We start from the raw sequence: 18313 nt of genomic DNA, 5'->3' as shown, positions 1-18313 counted from the left end.
TAAGTGCGCTCTTCCACAGCTTTGGTTTTAAGCTTTAGTGCCTGCCATATTTTAAACAGCACTGATTAGGCATTTTAACAGGTGCACAATTGTTCTGTCTTGCTAGGTTCCTTGTAAACTGCTGACTCGGTTGTTAGGCCCTCACCTTTGGTGGGCATAGGTTCCATGCACAAGATCCACATATGATCGATCTACTGAGGACCACCTGAGTATCTCTCCAAATTTGCATACTGTGGGCACCTCAAAATGTTTCAGAACTGACTGAATGGCAAATCTACTACTCGGAGGATATAGTCTTCACACCATTCCTTAAACTCTAAAACTTGGAAACTTAGTGAAGAACTGAAGAATAGCACTTAAATGTAAGCGTTATCTTTCTAGCCCCTTTAAGTTTGATGGGTAACTTCATTCAGCAGATCTCCCTTGGACGAGCTTTTATTCTAATACCCACAACAAAGCTGTTGTTAGGATTGTTAGCTATTGTGTTATAAACCCCCGTATCAAATCAAATTAAGTAAGATAGTGGTTTTCTACCAAGCAAATTTCATATAAGCAGTGGTTAGCGTAAGTCTGTCAAAACAGCTACATATTTAGGTAGACGTAAGTAGTAATGGATATCCTAGAATCCATTATTATGGATTAGAATAGTATTCTGACCTAAATTTCTAAGATGTACCTGATTCAATTGTTTTTTAATGAATTAATTTTATAGCTTAAACAGTTAAAATGAGAGAAAACCTAAATTCTGGATAATTCAAGTATCTTTATCTCAAGATCCTGGACTCAAACATTCACTTTTCTCAACTTCTTGTACTCTATGATATAGAAGCAATGAAGCGCCAGATTGTGCAGGCCAAAATATGGCTTACCTTAATACCAGGCCTTTATTCAAAGGTGTGAAAGTATGTGAGAAGAACCTATTAGGCTTTAAAACCTCATAGGTATGTAGTAGAATTAAGATAGCCAAGTTGAAATTTACAATCATGGTGAGACATGACTATGTGTGAAATACACTGGCTGGCAACAAAAAGCTAAGCCCTTTTGACTTTGTAAAATGTGCCACATTGCATGGGCTTTTTAGTTTTTTTTTTTTTTTTTTAGGTTCTGGAAAGACTGAACGTGAAAATGAATGTATAAAGACCTCTCCCACTGGGCCATCCCTTCAACCAGAACACTACTCTATAGAAATCCCGACTAGCACCACTCTGGGGAGACTGATGGGCAACGACAGGCTTCTTTTATATTGAAGTCACACATGCTATGCTTTGAAGCTCTCTATGGGAAGGGGCACCTGTAGATGTCTCCCGTTGTCTTCCAGTGGTGACCAGAGTCAGGTGGTGGTGGTTTGGGAGGACTATAAAGTACGGCCTTCTAATATCACCGGGGTAGGCAGGCTTAGAAAGTGTAAAGACTGGCACCATTGGAGTTCAGTTTTGTGTTTGTGGCTCAAAATTCAAGCCTCACCCTTTCATGTCTCCGGGTTTGCCACCATGGACTCTTAGCCCTGGCTGGCCTGCGTGCTGGGATTAAAGATGTACACCACAATACCCTGCTATTTCAACAAATCAAAATAAAAAAACTTATAACTAGGGGTCATCAAAATAGCCTGACAAGTTGAGTTTGATCCCTGAAACCCACAAGGTTAAGAGAACTGATTTGTTTCCAGTTTGTCTTATTTCCAAGTACCCTATCATGTACATTCCTCCCCAATATACAAACAAAATAAACAAAAGGAAATTATAAAGACCTAACATCTGGCACACACATGTAATCTCAGCATTCATTCAAGGTTGACAAGGGAGGATGATCAAGAGCTGAGATAATCTGCAGTGACACAATCAATTCCAGGCCCAGCTATATGAGCACAATCTGAAAACTAAAAACAACCAACCAGGATAGGGGAGACGGCTCATTTGGTAGCATGCCCTGGGTTTCAATCGCAAGAACTGTACAAACTGGGCGTCACAGTGTGCACCTGTTAATTCTAGCACTTGGAAGGTACACAGATCAAATGTTCAAGGTCAGTTGAGATGTCTCACAAAACAAACAAAAAACCTACAAACCAAACAACCACAAATGAACAAAAATAATGTTAATAGAATACACAGAATTAAGCTGTAAGATCAATAGGTAAATGTTAAATCTGAAGGTAGTTTACCTATAGGCAGTTTCTCCCAACTATCAAAAACAGTATAATTTTAAAATGACAAGTTAATATGGAGTTTAAAACCAAGTATTTAATGTTTTCATTAAATTGTTTCAATACAATTTCAAACAAATGCCAACTGGAAGACAATGTCCAAAAACTCTGAAGCTTCCAGACAAGGAACCAGGTGGTTGTCCTTCTTTCCAGCCACAGTCCGTCTGTCCGTAATGATGCAGTCAGCCATCCTTTCCTCCAGATTATCGAGTGTTTACCTGATGAGAAAAAAACACTTAGGTTTCAAAACCTATAATAACATAAAAGATCATGTTTAAGATAAAATTTTGCCTCATTCTTATGGAAAAAATTAGTCATGAACTATTCTCTTCTTGATGAGTAGCAAGCTTTTAAGCAAAATATAAAACTTTTAAGTATGTCTTTTTGACTTCCCCTGGAATTTAACTCTATTCGCTTACCACATCATCAATTTTCAGAATGCTCCGCACAGTTTCAGTTGCTAGGGTCAAAGCACTGACTGACACCAACAGAGGCTGAACAACCATTTCCTCCAAAATGTTGGAGATGCCACCCTGCAGAGAAGCAGATGCCTTCAGTATCTGATCACACAATAAACACGAGCACAGATATCACTCTTCTGTACTCACCAGGCATGCTAATTGCTGATACAACAGAAGACCCTGTTCACACTTTACACCTACTTAACTAGTGTCCTCCCAAAAGACCTATGAGGTACTGTTCTTACAACCCAGGAAATCAAAGACCAGACTAACTTTTTACAAGTTAGTATATGACAGTAAATGAATGCTATTCCCCATGGCATCATCTTTATTCTAAAGAACATACAGTAAACTTGCCAGGTCTCAGGTGTGAATCCAAAATCACACTACTTTTAAGTTCAAAAGCCTACTAACCAACAATGACAAAATTGTAAACATTTCCTTCCACCAATCTCTTCAGCAACTGTAAACACCAAGACTATTACCTTTCGGACATTAATGCCTGTAGTTTTTTCTCCTTGGGCATGGCGGTTTCTTAGCTCTGTTACTGTAGAAATGGGATTCAGGCCAGCATTTTCAGCTAGTGTAGATGGAATGACTTCCATAGCGTCCGCGAAAGCACGAACACAGTAGGACTCCATACCACTCAGTGTTCGAGAGTACTCGGTCAGTCTGAGGGCCAGCTCTATTTCTGGAGCACCACCTCCTGCAATAAGAGCTCTGAAATTCACAAATATTTTTAGCTTATTTTACCCCAAAGGAAGCTACTTTACTAACTTTATAAAAGTCAAGATAAAGCAGTCTGGTTGTCTTTTAAAGGTGAGCTGCCCTGTAACTTGGATAAAGTGGAGGAAGACATAGAGCTTTTGATCTTCCTTCCCTCACTTCCTAAGTGTTACAGATGTGCCCTACCACATCTGCTGTATGCAGTCTGAACTGGTCAATTACTGTTATCAATGGTAGGTATTATATCCCAGCCTCAAATTAAAGTCTTCAGAATATTGAGGCCAGGAAGATGGCTCAGCATGTAAAATGCCTGACACCAACCCAAGTTTGATCCCTGGGACCTACATGATGGTAGGAAAAGAAGAGATTGCCCCAGGACCCCACCTGCCACGATGCTACATTGTGTACACACACACACACATACACACAGTAATGAATATTATGCAGTGGTGCTTGTAGTACCTTTTCTTTACTAAGCATCGGATAACACAGAGAGCATCATGAATGGAGCGCTCAGCTTCTTCAATCACCAGTTTGTTAGAACCACGTACAACAATTGTAACTGTTTTCCCTGGGCTTGTACAACCTGTAATCTTTAGTGAACAAATTTCAAATTAAGTAATTGGCTAAAAGAAAAAAAACAAACAAAAAGGTATGGAAAAAAAGGCTTAACAATATATTGTTACCTTGAATAGTTTTCCAGAACCATTTAAACTAACTTCCTCTGCTAACTCAGCAGAACCCAGCATGTCAGCAGTGAACTGGTCAATGTGAGCAACTGGTTTGGTTCCAATTGTCTGGGAAAAGATAATCAAGTGCACATATCAAGACAGCATTGTGCTAGACACAGAGCTCAGTGGAAGAACAAGCACTTGTCTGGTATTTTATTCAAAGCACTAGACTCAACACTGGACTGCAAAACAAAAAAAACACTGCTGGGCCTGGAGACATGGTTCAGTAGTTAAGAGGCTGGGTGCTCTAGAGCACCCACATGGCAGTTCATAGCTCCAGGTGGACCTGAAGCCCACATCAGGTCTCTAAGAGGACCGTATGGTGCACAGAGATGCATGCATGCAAGCACATACATAGAAAAAAAAACCTTAAAATTAAAAAATAAACCAAACCACTAACCATAACATACAAATCACACCCACAATACATGTTAATGGATATTTTTGCACACATTAATTTTACCTTACAGATGAATTCAATGTCTTCTCTTTCAATGTCCTTAACCACCATAATCTTCATCTTATTCAGAAAATGTAATGCAAGATCACTAAGGGCATCTCTAAAACACAAAAGTGTCTGTTACCTTATGTTTAAAAAGTGTTATTGTTCAGTAGTTAAGATTTTAATTTTACTCTTATCCAAATGGCTAATTATGAAGGGAAACACTTTTAATGTTCCATTTACAAGTTCAAAACTCTCTCCCTCTTCCTTTTGAGACAGACTCTTCCTCTGCAGCTTTAGTTGTCTGGAGCTCAGAAATCTGCCTGCCTCTGCCTCCTAAGTGCTGCTGGACATTATTATACCCAGCAGAAGTTCAAAAATGCTTCTGAAGGCTTCTAATTTTACTAGAAAAATTACTATGACACAAAACTGTACGTGACAAGTGGGCCGTGATTCTTAAGTGAGCACATTTTGCTAAGTGAATGTTTACATTATTCAGAAGCACAATTCTCACAAACGATCAAACCAATCCTAGTAATAGCAATCCTGTGATCTAGCAAGACAGACATTACCATCCTGATCAAAGCTAAGCAAAAAACAATTTTGGGGAACAATTTACTCAAGGTCAGAGCCACTAAATGACTAGAGACTAGAGCAGCCTCTTACTTGCTTACAAAGGACTCTATATACCTTCTGGCCTAGCTTATTAGGGGAGTAAGTGGGAATATGTCTGTCTATTTAAAAAAACAAACAAACAAAAAACAACCCAGAAATGGAAAAAGAAAAAGATGAATTCAAATTTGAGACTTCTCTTGTCTAAGCAGTGCCCACAAATACTATTTTTTAGTTAATTAGTTCAGCAGTGGTTTTTCACTGTTGAGACAATTTCACACACCCCACAATAGCCTAGAATTTTACCTGGTAGCTGGCCATTGACTCCATCCTCCTGCCTCAAGCATTAAAACTAAAGGCATGTGACACAGCACCCAGTTTAAGTCATGCTGGAGATCAAACCTAAGGCTTGTAGGCAAGCACTAACAATTAGGCTATATCCCTCGCCTCAGTTTTAAGCAGCTTTTAAAAAAATGTGCTTTTCATTTTTTTTCCTTTTAAAAATAACTGTTTTGCCTGTACACATTCATATGAACCATGAGTATGCCTGCTGTCCCTGGAGTTCAGAAGAGTGTGTCATCCCCTGAAACTGGCATTACATGTTTGTGAGCCACCATGTGAGTGCTAGGAGCCAAGCTTGGGTCCCTGAGCAACAAGTGACCTCAAAAACTAAGCCCGATCGTCTTTTCACTTTTGTCTCTCTCTCTCCCAGACTGGCCTGACTTGTAACCGTTCAGCCTCAGCCTTCTGAGCACTAGGACTGCAGGCAAGAACAACTATGTTAGACCTTCATTTTCTTACAACCTTGATCTAAAAAAACCCTATTGGCCATGTTTAAATTAAGAGAAAATAGTCCTGTCTTTATAAATGAAAATATGATGCACCAAAATATGCACTTTAGATTTCCTGTGCTTTAGAGACTAAGTGTTTCTTTTAGGAACTGCTGGGTAGAGGCAAAGATGGCTCAGTGGTTAAGCAGTGCTTGCTGCTCTTACACAGGGCTTGGCTTGGGTTCAGTTTCTAGTTTCCTAACAGAGCAGCTCACAGCTGCTTAGAAACTCCAGTTCGGGGCATCCAACACCTTATTCTGATCTCCAAGGGATCCAGATCCTGTACACATGCAATGTATACCCTTAAGCAAACACATACACATAAACACTATTTAAAAGTTGCTTGTAGGATCCCCAAATCAATTATAAATCCAGGGAGAAGAAAGGAAATAGAACAGACCTTAGGATAGACTTCTGTATGAGAAGGACATTACATCCTGTTTTCTTAATGTGCTTCACCAAATTTAATATATAGGCTCTCTCTTCTCGAAGCACTCGATCCATCTGGGCATAATCAGATACTACAATTTGATTATCCATCTGATGGGAACAAGAACACAGTAGTTATTTTCAGCAAGAGATCTTAATGTTAAATGAAAGACCAGCCCACACCTACCAGTTATATAGGTATGCACAGAAAAGGGTCTAAAATTCATATGTAAATAGAACCATCCTATTTATTATGTTTTGTTTCAGTTGTTTTTGTATTTTTTTAAGTCAGGTTTCTTGGTATAGTCAAAGCTGTCCTGGAACTTAACTTGCTCCAAACACAAGGTTGGCCTTGAATTCAGGAGATCTACCTGCCTCTGCCTCTAAAGTGCCAGGACTAAAGGCATTTGTCAGTACCGCCTGGCTAAAGCTTAGTTTTCTTTTTTAACATAAGATTTATCTTATGTATGAGTACACTGCAGTTGTCTTCACACATACTAGGAGAGGGTATCCTATACCATTACAGATGGTTGTGAGCCACTATGTGGTTGGTGGGAATTTAACTCAGGACCTCTGAAAGAGCAGTCTTAACCACTGAGTTATCTCTCCAGCCCCAGTTGATTCTTTTCAGTCACACCCATTACTGATTTTTGTATGTTTGAAAAACAAGACCTCACTATGTAGCTCACAGCTCAAGCTGGCCTTGAACTCACCATCCTTTGAGTACCGGAATATAGGTACATATGACCACACGAGGCTCTACTGCTTCTGAAACTTTTTGCATGTACTTTTTGGTAACTGAAAAATCCAAATTGCCCAAAATGAAGTTGTTCTACATACCATATGTATTACAGAAATAATTTTAATTCCATCCTTTTTACTCTGTGGCTTGTCATTATATATAATGCACAAAAATTAACGATCAATTTCCACATGGCTATCTTTTATTTTTTGAACAAAATATTGAACACATCTATATGTTGGCAGAATATAGTAAAAACAAATCTGAGGTGCCAACACACTTTTTAGAGAATCATACTAATATGGTAATATCCTGTTAAAAAAAATAATTTTTATAGTTTGGCTATCAAGTTAGTCTAAGGCTCCACTTGCACAAACACAATCTTTGTGGGCTCCAGCAGGTAATATCTCAGGAAGCTAGACACAATCTGCAAACTCAAGGAATGAGTACAGCACACACACACACACACATCTGTTTTATGCAAATGCCTATAATCAGTCTCCACCTTAATTACTTATAGCAGCAACAATTTCTGATTTTGTCTCAATTTTATTGTTTTGAATCTACATTTTATTGTTTTGAATCTACATTTTACCAGCATTTTCTATTTTCATCTTAAAAAAACAGATCTTACTAAAGTTAATAAGTAGGAAACCAGCTTGGATTTTACTTACATCTGTTTTAGGAGCAGATAAGCAAAACTGAATAAGCCCAATCTTAGCCTTTTCAACTCTTGTTATGCCAGAATTTGCCACTTTCTGTGTGAGAACGAGGCCTTCCACCAGCTCACAGTCATCTATTGTCCCACTAGGAAAAAATAATCAGAGCAGAGGAAAGTGCTTTGGTCTTACTCATTCTCAGAACCCATTCTGGGACCTCTTGGATATACTTCCATCCTACCGTAAGGAAATACAGGCAAACCTTTGAGGCTACCATATATACTAAAGTTTAAGCCAGCAAGTATTTCTAATGTTCACTTTCAGAGTTATTTTCACTTATGGCCCAGGCAGGAAGGACTAAGAACATCTTTGTTTTTAAAAGGGTTTTGTGGAGACAGAACCTCACTCTAGCTCAGCCTGTCATGGAACTCACTATTTATTCCAGGCTGGCCTTGAACTCATAGCTAGCCTCCCACCTCAGCCAATCAATTGCTGGCACTAAATGTATAAGCCACCCCTAGTTGTTCTTCAAAGTTATCTGGTTTTGGCAAAACTGAAATTGAAATCAGAGATGCTTACCCAAGCTTCTTAACTATTTTAATATCTCGAAGATCTACACTGGTAGCTGTGGCTGGGTCAATCACTTTCATCACCGCATTGACACTCATTGGAGAGAGTAGACTTGAATACTGAGAGACAACCTAGATTTACAACAGAAAGTTACTACCACAGAAGCAATAATTTAAGAAATACCTACTTTGGATTTACAAGGACTTATTATCACCTATTAGGATACAGTAGATAAGACATTAAAGTTAAAGTTGTTTTCTCCACCCAGTTTGCAAATTGCTCCATATACAAGTAAGAATATATATGCTTTTCTTTTATTACAACACTTGGCACTATCAAGATTGCCAATAGCAATAAAGGAAAAAAAGGCATTTAATTTTATGTGAAGAATTCCTACCTAAGTTGAGTGTGTAATCTAGCTATCACATCAGATTATTTATGTACTTAATACCAAAGGGTTGAGAAGACAGCCAATGGATAGTAGTGTACTGGCTGGCTTTGTGTGTCAACTTGACACAAGCTGGAGTTAACACAGAGAAAGGAGGAAAGAAATGAAATGCCTCCATGAGATCCAACATTTACTCAATTAGTGATCAAGGGTGGGAAGGCCTCTTGTGGGTGGTGTCATCCCTGGGTTCTATAAGAAAGCAAGCTGAGCAAGCCAGGGGAAGCAAGCCAGTAAGGAAGGAACATAACCTCCATGGCCCCTGCATCAGCTCCTGCTTCCTGACCTGCTTGAGTTCCAGTCCTGACTTCCTTGGTGATGAACAGCAGTATGAAAGTATAAGCTGAATAAACCCTTTTCTCCCCAACTTGCTTCTTGGTCATGATGTTTGTGCAGGAAGAGAAATCCTGACTAAGACAGTATTTATCAAATTTTCTCCATGTCCTTAGCAGAGTGAAACAAAACAGATTAGGTAATCATTTGCCTCAAGTCACACAACTTGACTAGTGCTAGAATACTAAAAAAACAAAACAAAACAACAAAAACAAAAAAGCTGGGCAGTGGTAGTGCATGCCTGTAAACCCAGCACTTGGGAGGCAGAGGCAGGTGAATTTCTGAGTTCGAGGCCAGCCTGGTCTATAGAGTGAGTTCCAGGACAGCTGGGACTGCACAGAAAAACCCTGTGTCGAAAAACCAAAAAAAAACAAAACAAAAAAAAAAAAACAACCAAACAAACAACAAACTTACTGTTTCTATCTAATACCATCTAGGTTATTTAGAGACAGGGCTTCACCATGTAGCTCGGGGTGGCCTGGAACTTGCTATGTATACCAGAGGAAATGAATGCAAGAAAAAAGATTTGTACTGGGTGATATCATACTAAATGGTAACATAAAACTTTTTAATATTTGTTTACAAACTTCTAAAAAATTAACGTGTATGGATATTTCGCCTGCCTATATGCCTGTACATCATTTGTGTGCCTGGTACCTAGGGAGGCCGGAAGAGGGCATTAGGAATTGGAACTGAAGTTATACATGGTTGTGAGCTGCCATGTAGATGCTGGAAATCTTAACCACTGAGCCATCTCTCTAGCCCCCCCCCCCTAGTTTTTGCTTTACCAAAAATTAAGATGCAGTAAACGAAAAAGTACAAATAGACATTATACCTATGAGAATCTCAATTCTTTTGTTTTTGTTGGGGAGGGGGGAGGAGGTTTCTCTGTACAACCCTGGTTTTCCTAGAATGTATTTTGTAGACCAGGCTGGCTTCAAACCTGAGCCTGCTGAGTCCTGGAATCAAAGGTGTGTGCCACCGTATCCAGCTAAAAACTCCTCATTCTTTCGTTAGCTTTACTGATCATTTTACCTCAATCTTAAAACCAATTCCATTATAGAAATTATTATTACTAGTCTTCTTGAGGCAGTGTTAGATACAGTTTAGCAATTAATGGTCACAACATCATAGCACACCATTAACTGTAATCTAATTCTCCTTAGTGGTCTCACCTTTGAATTCAATGAAGTAGTTGCGCTATTTAACAAAGTTTCTCTGTCGCTCAGTTGCACAGGCCGAGACATGTCAGTAAGGATTTCAAGACCCTTTTCCAAAGCTTTCTGGAATGACTCGGAAATGATGGTTGGATGTATACCTGCCATTTATGAACCAAGTTAATTACAACCTAATTATTTATCACTATTTTAAAATGTTTTACTCATTAAAATGTCAAAATAACCTAATACCTTCTTCCCTCCTTTTTCCCTGCTGTTGTGGTGCTGAGGGTGACCCCAGGGCCTCTAGCATGGTAGGCAAATACAAAACTACTAAACTATACCAGAGGCTCCAGATACTCACCATACAAACTAATTTATAACTCAGTTGTAAAAAGAATGGCTTGATTAGTTACTAGCTAACTTCTCAATTTGAAACCGATGAAGTACATTCTCATGTAATATTCAAGCTGAAACCAATTTTGCGCTTTCTAAAAATCACATATTTACTTTAGGTCCGAACATCTGTGTGATAAACACTACTTATCAAAGCAAGAGCTCTTATCTTCTAAGACATCTCTCCAAGTCTGAGATTAGTAATATTTGTTTTTGAAAAGCAGAAATTTATTTCTACAAAAAGAAGCCTTGCAAAAATAAGAAGCAAAATAGAAATTCTTGACAAAAGAGTAGTTACTTCAAAATTAAATCCCACATTACTTAATAGCTTGGCTTTTTTATGTTTGCCTTTAAAAACTTTTTTCTCCGTCATTCTTCAGTAATGAAAAGTATATTATACTCTACATACCTTTCTGCAGAAGTTTGGTACAGGAGTCTAAAAGAGAGCCAGCAATGATGACAACCGACGTGGTGCCATCTCCTGCTTCTATGTCTTGAGCTTTAGACAATTCCACCAGCTATGTGAACAGAACATGCCAAGATGCTAAGAAACGAGTACCCAGTAACATCTAACTCAAACCATGACATCGATGTCACCTATACAGTTAGAAATACATTCCTCCTGACATCTGATTTTTAGTTTACTCTAGGTTTCATTTAAAGATGAAAATCCATGTATTTATGGCGCACAAAATTGTCCTATGATTTCCAGTTTAAACTGTAGATTGTAAAGAGTTCTCAGGCCAGGCAGTGGTGGCTCAAGCCTTTAATCCCATTACTTGGGAGGCAGAGGCAGGCGGACTTCTGAATTCAAGGCCAGCCTGCTCGACAGTGAGTTCCAGGACAGCCAAGAGCTATAGAGAGAAACCCTGTCTTGGAAAAACCAAAAATAAAAAATAAAAATAAATAAATAAAGAGTTCTCAGAAAATTCTGTCTGAGGTCCTGTCCAAAAGCATCACTGCTCAGGGTTGAGGATGTGGCTCAGGAATGCCTGCCTAGCACTCAGGAAGCCCTGGGGGTTGGAGCCCCAAACAGCATAAAGGAGGTGTGGTGGTACACATGTAATACCAGGACCTTTTTGCTACAAAGCAGTTCTAAAGGTTCTAAAATGGCCCAGGCCAAAATGATACTCTGCCTTAAAAAAAAAAAAAAGGTCGCACAGGTATCTTATATAGACAGAGAACCTATGAAGTCATTTTAAACACCTTTTTCAAGTTTTTCTGAAGTGATCACATAGAAACATAGCATTATTTAGAAAGTCAACCTTTTTTTTTTGTTTTGTTTTTGTCTTTTGAGACAGGGTTTCTCTGTGTAGTCCTGGCTGTCCTGGAACTCACTCTGTAGACCAGGCTGGCCTCGAACTTAGAAATCCGCCTGCCTCTGCCTCCCAAGTGCTGGGATTAAAGGCGTGTGCCACCACTGCCCAGCAGAAAGTCATCTTTAAGTAATGGAAGGAGACCTTTTTTGAAGCATGTTGTCTATACGATAGGCTCAAGTGATCCTTCTGGTTCAGAGCACTTAAGGTTATAGGAATCTGTTGTACTCAACTGTCCATTCTAACAGAGAGCAATTCCTAAAGCTCATTTTTGTTAATACAACTTCTCACTTGTCACAAAACTAATTGTCACTCTTGAATTATAATTTTTGATAAAGACCAGTGAGAACTGAACATCTGATATGATTATTTTGTTTTCTAAGAACTGTGGGTGTATAGTTTAGTATAGTTCTTGTTGCGCTTGCACAATGCCATGAGTTCAATCCACAGCAGAATCAGCAAAAAAATAAAATAAATAAAACAACTTTCTTTTAGAACACCTCACAAAAAACAGTATCTTAAAAATGTACATTTTTAGCATAAAGTTAAAAAGATTCTCCATGTTTAAATAGTATCAAATATAAGTCTATTGAGTATCTTACAAGTACACTTAAAAACAACCCACTTAGCAAGACAGCAGCACATGCCCACACATATGCTCGCTGGACTGCTGCCAAGTTCAAGGATCTACAGTGACTAGCGGGTCACTAGGGCTAGTGAGCAGGATTATGTCTCACAAACCAAACACTCATTTACACTTACCATTCTGGCTGCTGGATGCAATACCTGCATTTGTTTCAGAATGGTGGCACCGTCATTTGTAATGGTCACATCGCCTTTTCCATCTTGAATCTGGAAAGTTTTGTTTTTTAAAACTTTAATGCAATATTCTACTAGCTCTATTCCATTTACTATTACATACAAGTTAGTTTATATACGTATATTGCTTAACTCAAAATACCTTTCCTTAGTAAAACAATGTAAGAACATTCAGATCAACGGGCTCTGCCCGGGTTGCTCTCTTACATGTGTGTATGTGTACATATTTGAGGACAGCTCTCAGAGACCAGGGGGGTCAGATCCTCTGCATCTAGTGATGGCGGCTCAGCCTGGGCTCTCTGTAAGAGCAGTATGTGCCCCTCTCTCTAGCCCCTGCCCAGGGTATGTAAAGGAGTCTAGAGGGGAATCATTCAGTAAAGTTCAAGCATGGGGGTCTTACTTCAGATGCCCCACATTCCTTGGCTAGCCATATTGGTTTGTCACATTTTTGGTTGCTAACTAGCTCTGAATTTGAGGACTTATCAACCCAAAATTATTAGATTATATCTGTTTTATGCTGCCAGTCAATTAAGAAAAAAATGTTTGAAAAGTTGAACTGGGCACAGCGGCTCACACTTGTAATCCAGCATTCCAGAGGCTGAGGCAGAAAGATTAAGCTCATGTTTCAAAATAAATGAACCAAACAAACATGTTAGCACAAGTCTGTGATCCCAGCCCATCAAGCAGAAGCAAGGGGATCAAGAGACAGTCTCAGTTAATTTTTTACTGAGAAAAAAAAAAAAAAATCAACCCAAAAGTTATTAAAATATAGTTAAATACTACCTAAGTAATCTCTCCTTTTGATGAATGTTAAGATTTTTGGAGGGGCTCAAGGGGGAAGAGGTGGTAGTAGGGCCTTGTTCCACCTAGGCAAGATTTACCACTTTTACCCCAGAACTGTTTGCCAGTCCCCAAACAGCACCGCCTTTCATCAGACCTTAGACTGTAAACAGAAGCTCTCAATAAGTAATCAATGATTTAACTGTTTTATTTTACCATTTTGTCCATTCCTTTAGGTCCAAGGCTTGTTCTAATAGCATCAGCAACCGCTGTTAAAATAGAAAAACAGAAAGTCACATAGTAAACCAAGACTTAAAAAAAAGCAAAGTGTTTTGTTTTAAACTTGTCCTTATTAGGATATGGTATATAGTAGCTCATTGTGCCTCGTACAACTTCATGCCTAATAACCCTAATAGACACTAGAATACTTCACATGTGCTATGTCTATGTAGAACAAATTTTCAATACTCCTGTGAGAATCAAAATGACAATCTAGTCTTAAGTTCTTAGTTTTATTTCCTCTATTCCATAACGGTACAAGCATCAGTGAAACAGCTAAACACCCTAATGCAGTACACAATTCATTCATTAGCCTCTTCTCTCCCCAACAAAACCATAATCCACTGAGAAAACATATGTGGGACCCATAGGCTAAAATTTCTTCTGTATCCCTTAACTACTATATGCTTTTGGCCATATTAGGTAAAGAATAAATAATTTAACAGAAAACACCTTGTATAACAATATTTTATGTCATAACTTTGGTCTAATGTTATTATCAAAGCTTCAGGTGATTTCAGTGGACCTGTTTCAACATATTCACTACTAAAAAATTATGGTATTTTAGACTCTGCATCTCTAGAACACAAGCTAGTGACTGTAAAATGATTTACACAAAACTACCAGTATTTTCTGTCTGTGAAATCTTCCTCACCATTAGCAAGTATTACTGTCTTTATTTGAGAGGGGATGGATAATTGCAAAATGAACTCAACTCAAGTTGTATCTGGAAGAAGCCTTTCTCACTTTCTAGAATTCTGTTTTGACTTGGAAAAACTAGTTTGCCCTTTGCTCTTTTAGTAACTAGATAGCTTTACAGGCAATTTGGGTAACCAATCCTGCCTACGTGCATGGCTCCTTCTGTCCTGTTGTAGTTTTTGTGCACCCTTCCTTTGAAAAGTAACTGTTCTGGACAGTTTATGTGAACTTGACCCAAGCCAAAGTGATCTCAGAGGTGGTAACTCCCCAAATTAAGAAAAAGTCAATTAAAGGGAGTTGTAGGCAAGTCTATAGGGAGTGTTCTTGACTAGAGATTGAGGGGAAGGGTTCAATCCTTTGTGGGTGGGTCCACCCCTGGGCTGGTGGCCCTGGGTTCATAAGAAAGCAGGTGGAGGAGCTGGAGGGATGGCTCAGCAGATGGATAAAAGATGGCACCTCTTCCAGAGGTCCTGAGATCAACTCCCAGCACCCACAACCATGGATACACAGTTCTATGGGATCCAATGCCTTCTGGTGTACAAATATACATACAGACAAAACACCCATATACATAAATTAATAACTAAATCCACATAACCTGTGTTTTCACAATAATAGAAACCCTAGCTAAGATGGTTGCCTGAAGTAAACTCATTTCTTAATACAGTGTACACTCCCTTGGTCACTCATCTGACTCTAGAATTCACCTTTCAACATCCCAATGACTCCACTACCACAAACGTAATTAATGAACTCAATAAACTTCCAGGTGTCAGGTATTCACCCCAAACTTCCAAAGACTCTCACAAGGAACACCTGTCAACTTGGCTTCTCCAACTCCTGAAGGCCCATCCTGCGCACACACCTCACGGCACCAACCCACACATTCCAGTCACCTGGACTGGTGACTGCAGTACTTGCCAGGTTTACTTGGTACACTTTCACATTTAACCCTCCCAGCAACCCTGCAAATCAACTGTCGCCTCACCCAACTTACAGCTGCACTGAGAAGAAAGTCAAGGGTTTCTTGGATCCTAGGACCTTCAGAAGATAAAACAACACAACACGCCTGTCCACTTCCCAAATCATGCATCTTTTTCTCCAACCCAAATAAACCCTGGCAGTATCTCTAAGGCTTTGTTCTTGCCTTGCTTGCTTTAGACGTCAGAAGCATGAAATAGCACACACTGAGAATAAAACTCAGGCCTGTCTGGTTTTCACCACGTGCTTTACCTTATGTCGCCCACCTGCCAGTTTAAGGGAATTCATAGTGACTATCCGATTAGTACTACGGAGCCAAAGAACGTTCATAAGTTAAATGAACTTTTTTTGAAAATGTTGAAAAAGTAAAATGAATTTTTTTGAAAGCCCAAAATACTGTGTCGTCTACCACTAGGTTTAATAAACAGCCAAGCTTTAGTTCTTAAGAGTCAGATCTCAAGGAGCATTGCTTTCAGTATTTTAAACGGCGGTCTGCGCCAATGTGACCAACACCGCCCATGCCTGCAGGAGACGAACTAAGGAGCACCGCGTCCCACAATGGGGCGTGTCCGAGGCCTCCACGCTCCGAGTGCTTAGCAGAAAGCTACAAAGGAGACCACCTTGAAGGAACACAACCCACCCAGGACCAAGGTCACAACGAGGCTGGGCCGTTCCGCCGGAGGCGGGCCGGCGACCGGGTTGATACCTTTGGCCGCGGAAATATTGCTGAAGCGGATCTGGGCTGGCTTGTCGCGGTCCTGGTAGGCGCTTTTCCCGCGGCTGCCGGGCCCAGCGGTGGGCGCCCCGCTTCGGGAAGCTACGTTCTCCGGCATGGCGACCTTGGTGGCGTCTGCGCGGGTTCAGGAGGACGGATGGACACGGATTCCGGCTTGCTGTGGAGTAACGGTCTCCCTGGCCGCCTCCTCCACGAAGCTTCCAGAAAGCGACGCCGGGAAAGAAGGCGGAAGCCGAGCAAGGGGCCTGCTGGAGAGCCGGCGCAGGTGTGACGTCAGGGGCTGTCTGCCGCACGCCGGCTGCGCAGCTCGCGGAGATGCGGCTGCGGACTGTCAACCCCTCCCCGTGCCTGAGATGGAGCGGGAGGTTTTTATAGGCGTGGCTATGACCGTTCTAGGTGGACCCGAGCCTCTAGCTTCTGCTAGTGCTGTTGAGGAAGCTGTGACAGCTCTGGCTTTGTTCCGGAGTGGGTGTGGTGCAACCCGCCTTTTACGGACATGCACGTCTAAATTCTAAATTCTATTCCTAGTTTATTCACTTTGTAAAGGTGTTGGAGGAGAGATTTGCCATGAATAATTTCCTCCCTTTTGTATATATTTTGACTGCCTAGGGATTTAAATACACTAGTTAGACGGCACAGAATCTTAATAGTTGTGGAGCGGTGACTGCCTATCAAATCCAGTCTGCCTTCTAGTTAAGATCTCTTCCATAAACATAACCACTGACTCTTAGGGAACATAAACATTCTAATAACTGGTTAGTAGTTATCTGCTGAGCAAAGTGTGAAGTCTTTACACCCTTTCTCCCCCCACTCCCCCCCCCCACACTAATCCTCATAATCCCATGAAATCGGTGTCATCGTCTAGACTTAAAGGCTGATGAAGCTAAAGCCCAAGGTCAACCAGTAAGGCAGTGGAAGCCAGTACAGAGCCAGGACTCTGTCCTTAGGTAAACTTCCAAGGTTTCTATAATCACGATCATTGACCACCGGAGTTTATATAGGTAATACTCATTCAGCAGTAGTTCACAGTTAATAATTGAGAGCCATAAGGTGCCAGATGCCTGCGGTAGGTTAACGAACAATTGTTTTATGGAATTAGTCCTGTAATTATGAGAAGCATTTACATTCATTCACGCTATTAAGACTAAGATGAACTTTTCAAGCCTCCTCTTGGGGGACACATCTTTTTCAAAAGACCAGTTTACCCCTCCCTCGAAGCACATAAACATTCTATGGTTGTTGAGACAGCTGACTTATATGAAGAGAACAGCTACTGGTACTGTGGTGATTTGAGATGTCTCCCCTAGTTTTAGACATTCAAATACTTGGTCCCCAGTGGGTAGCTCTGATTGGACAAGCTTAGGAGGTTTAGCCTTGCTGGAGTAAGTATATCGCTGGAGGCTGAGTTTGTTTCCAAAGCTACCAGCCAGTCCCAGTTTGTGCTCTGCTTCCTCTTCACAATATGAGATGTGAGCTCTCCCTTCTCCATGCCTACCTGTTGCAAACCTTCCCTGCTGTGCCAGTGATCATGAAGTTCTAGAACCATAAACCCCCCAAAACTCTTCCCTCTATAAATTGCCTTCCTTGTGGTGTGTTTTTTGCTTGTTTGTTTTTGTCATAAGGTTTCGCTGTGTAGCTTTGACTGTCCTGAAACTAACTCTCTGTAGACCAGACTGACCTCAAACTCCCAGTGATCCTCCTGCCTCTGCCTCCCAAGAAGTTGGGACTAAAGGCTGGTGAAACCACCACCCAGCATGGTCATGGAGTTTTCTCACAGCAACAGAGAAATAACTAACACAAGCACTCTGACTTCCCCTGCCTTAAAAGCAGGAGAAAAAACTGCGATCTGAAAGAGACCTTGACTGTGCCTGCAGGAAGACATGCTTCTCCCCGGGGAAAGGGAAGCTGAATGAAAGAGCTACAAGCCAATCTCTGCTGTCATGCTGGGAATCGGAATTCACTGCCCACCC

General features: G+C 40.4%; 1 protein-coding gene across 1 annotated transcript; it reads right to left on the bottom strand.

The window, feature by feature from the left end:
- Positions 1 to 2217: 2217 nt before the first annotated feature.
- Cct4 (chaperonin containing TCP1 subunit 4) lies at positions 2218 to 16596 on the bottom strand. The gene is made up of 14 exons (XM_021176505.2): positions 16314 to 16596; positions 13865 to 13917; positions 12812 to 12901; positions 11143 to 11251; positions 10356 to 10498; positions 8412 to 8533; positions 7848 to 7980; positions 6403 to 6542; positions 4582 to 4678; positions 4074 to 4184; positions 3850 to 3980; positions 3147 to 3381; positions 2620 to 2733; positions 2218 to 2418 (listed from the first exon to the last, which is right to left on the bottom strand). Exons 1-14 carry the CDS (start codon positions 16438 to 16440, stop codon positions 2404 to 2406), a joined length of 1620 nt encoding a protein of 539 aa, XP_021032164.1. The 5' UTR covers positions 16441 to 16596; the 3' UTR covers positions 2218 to 2403.
- Between the last annotated feature and the right edge of the window lie 1717 nt (positions 16597 to 18313).

This window comes from Mus caroli, chromosome 11 (assembly GCF_900094665.2).
Source record: "Mus caroli chromosome 11, CAROLI_EIJ_v1.1, whole genome shotgun sequence".
NCBI classification, from domain to species: domain Eukaryota; kingdom Metazoa; phylum Chordata; class Mammalia; order Rodentia; family Muridae; genus Mus; species Mus caroli.
Note: the sequence above shows the minus strand (reverse complement) of the source record. Positions and strands in the feature narration are given on the sequence as shown.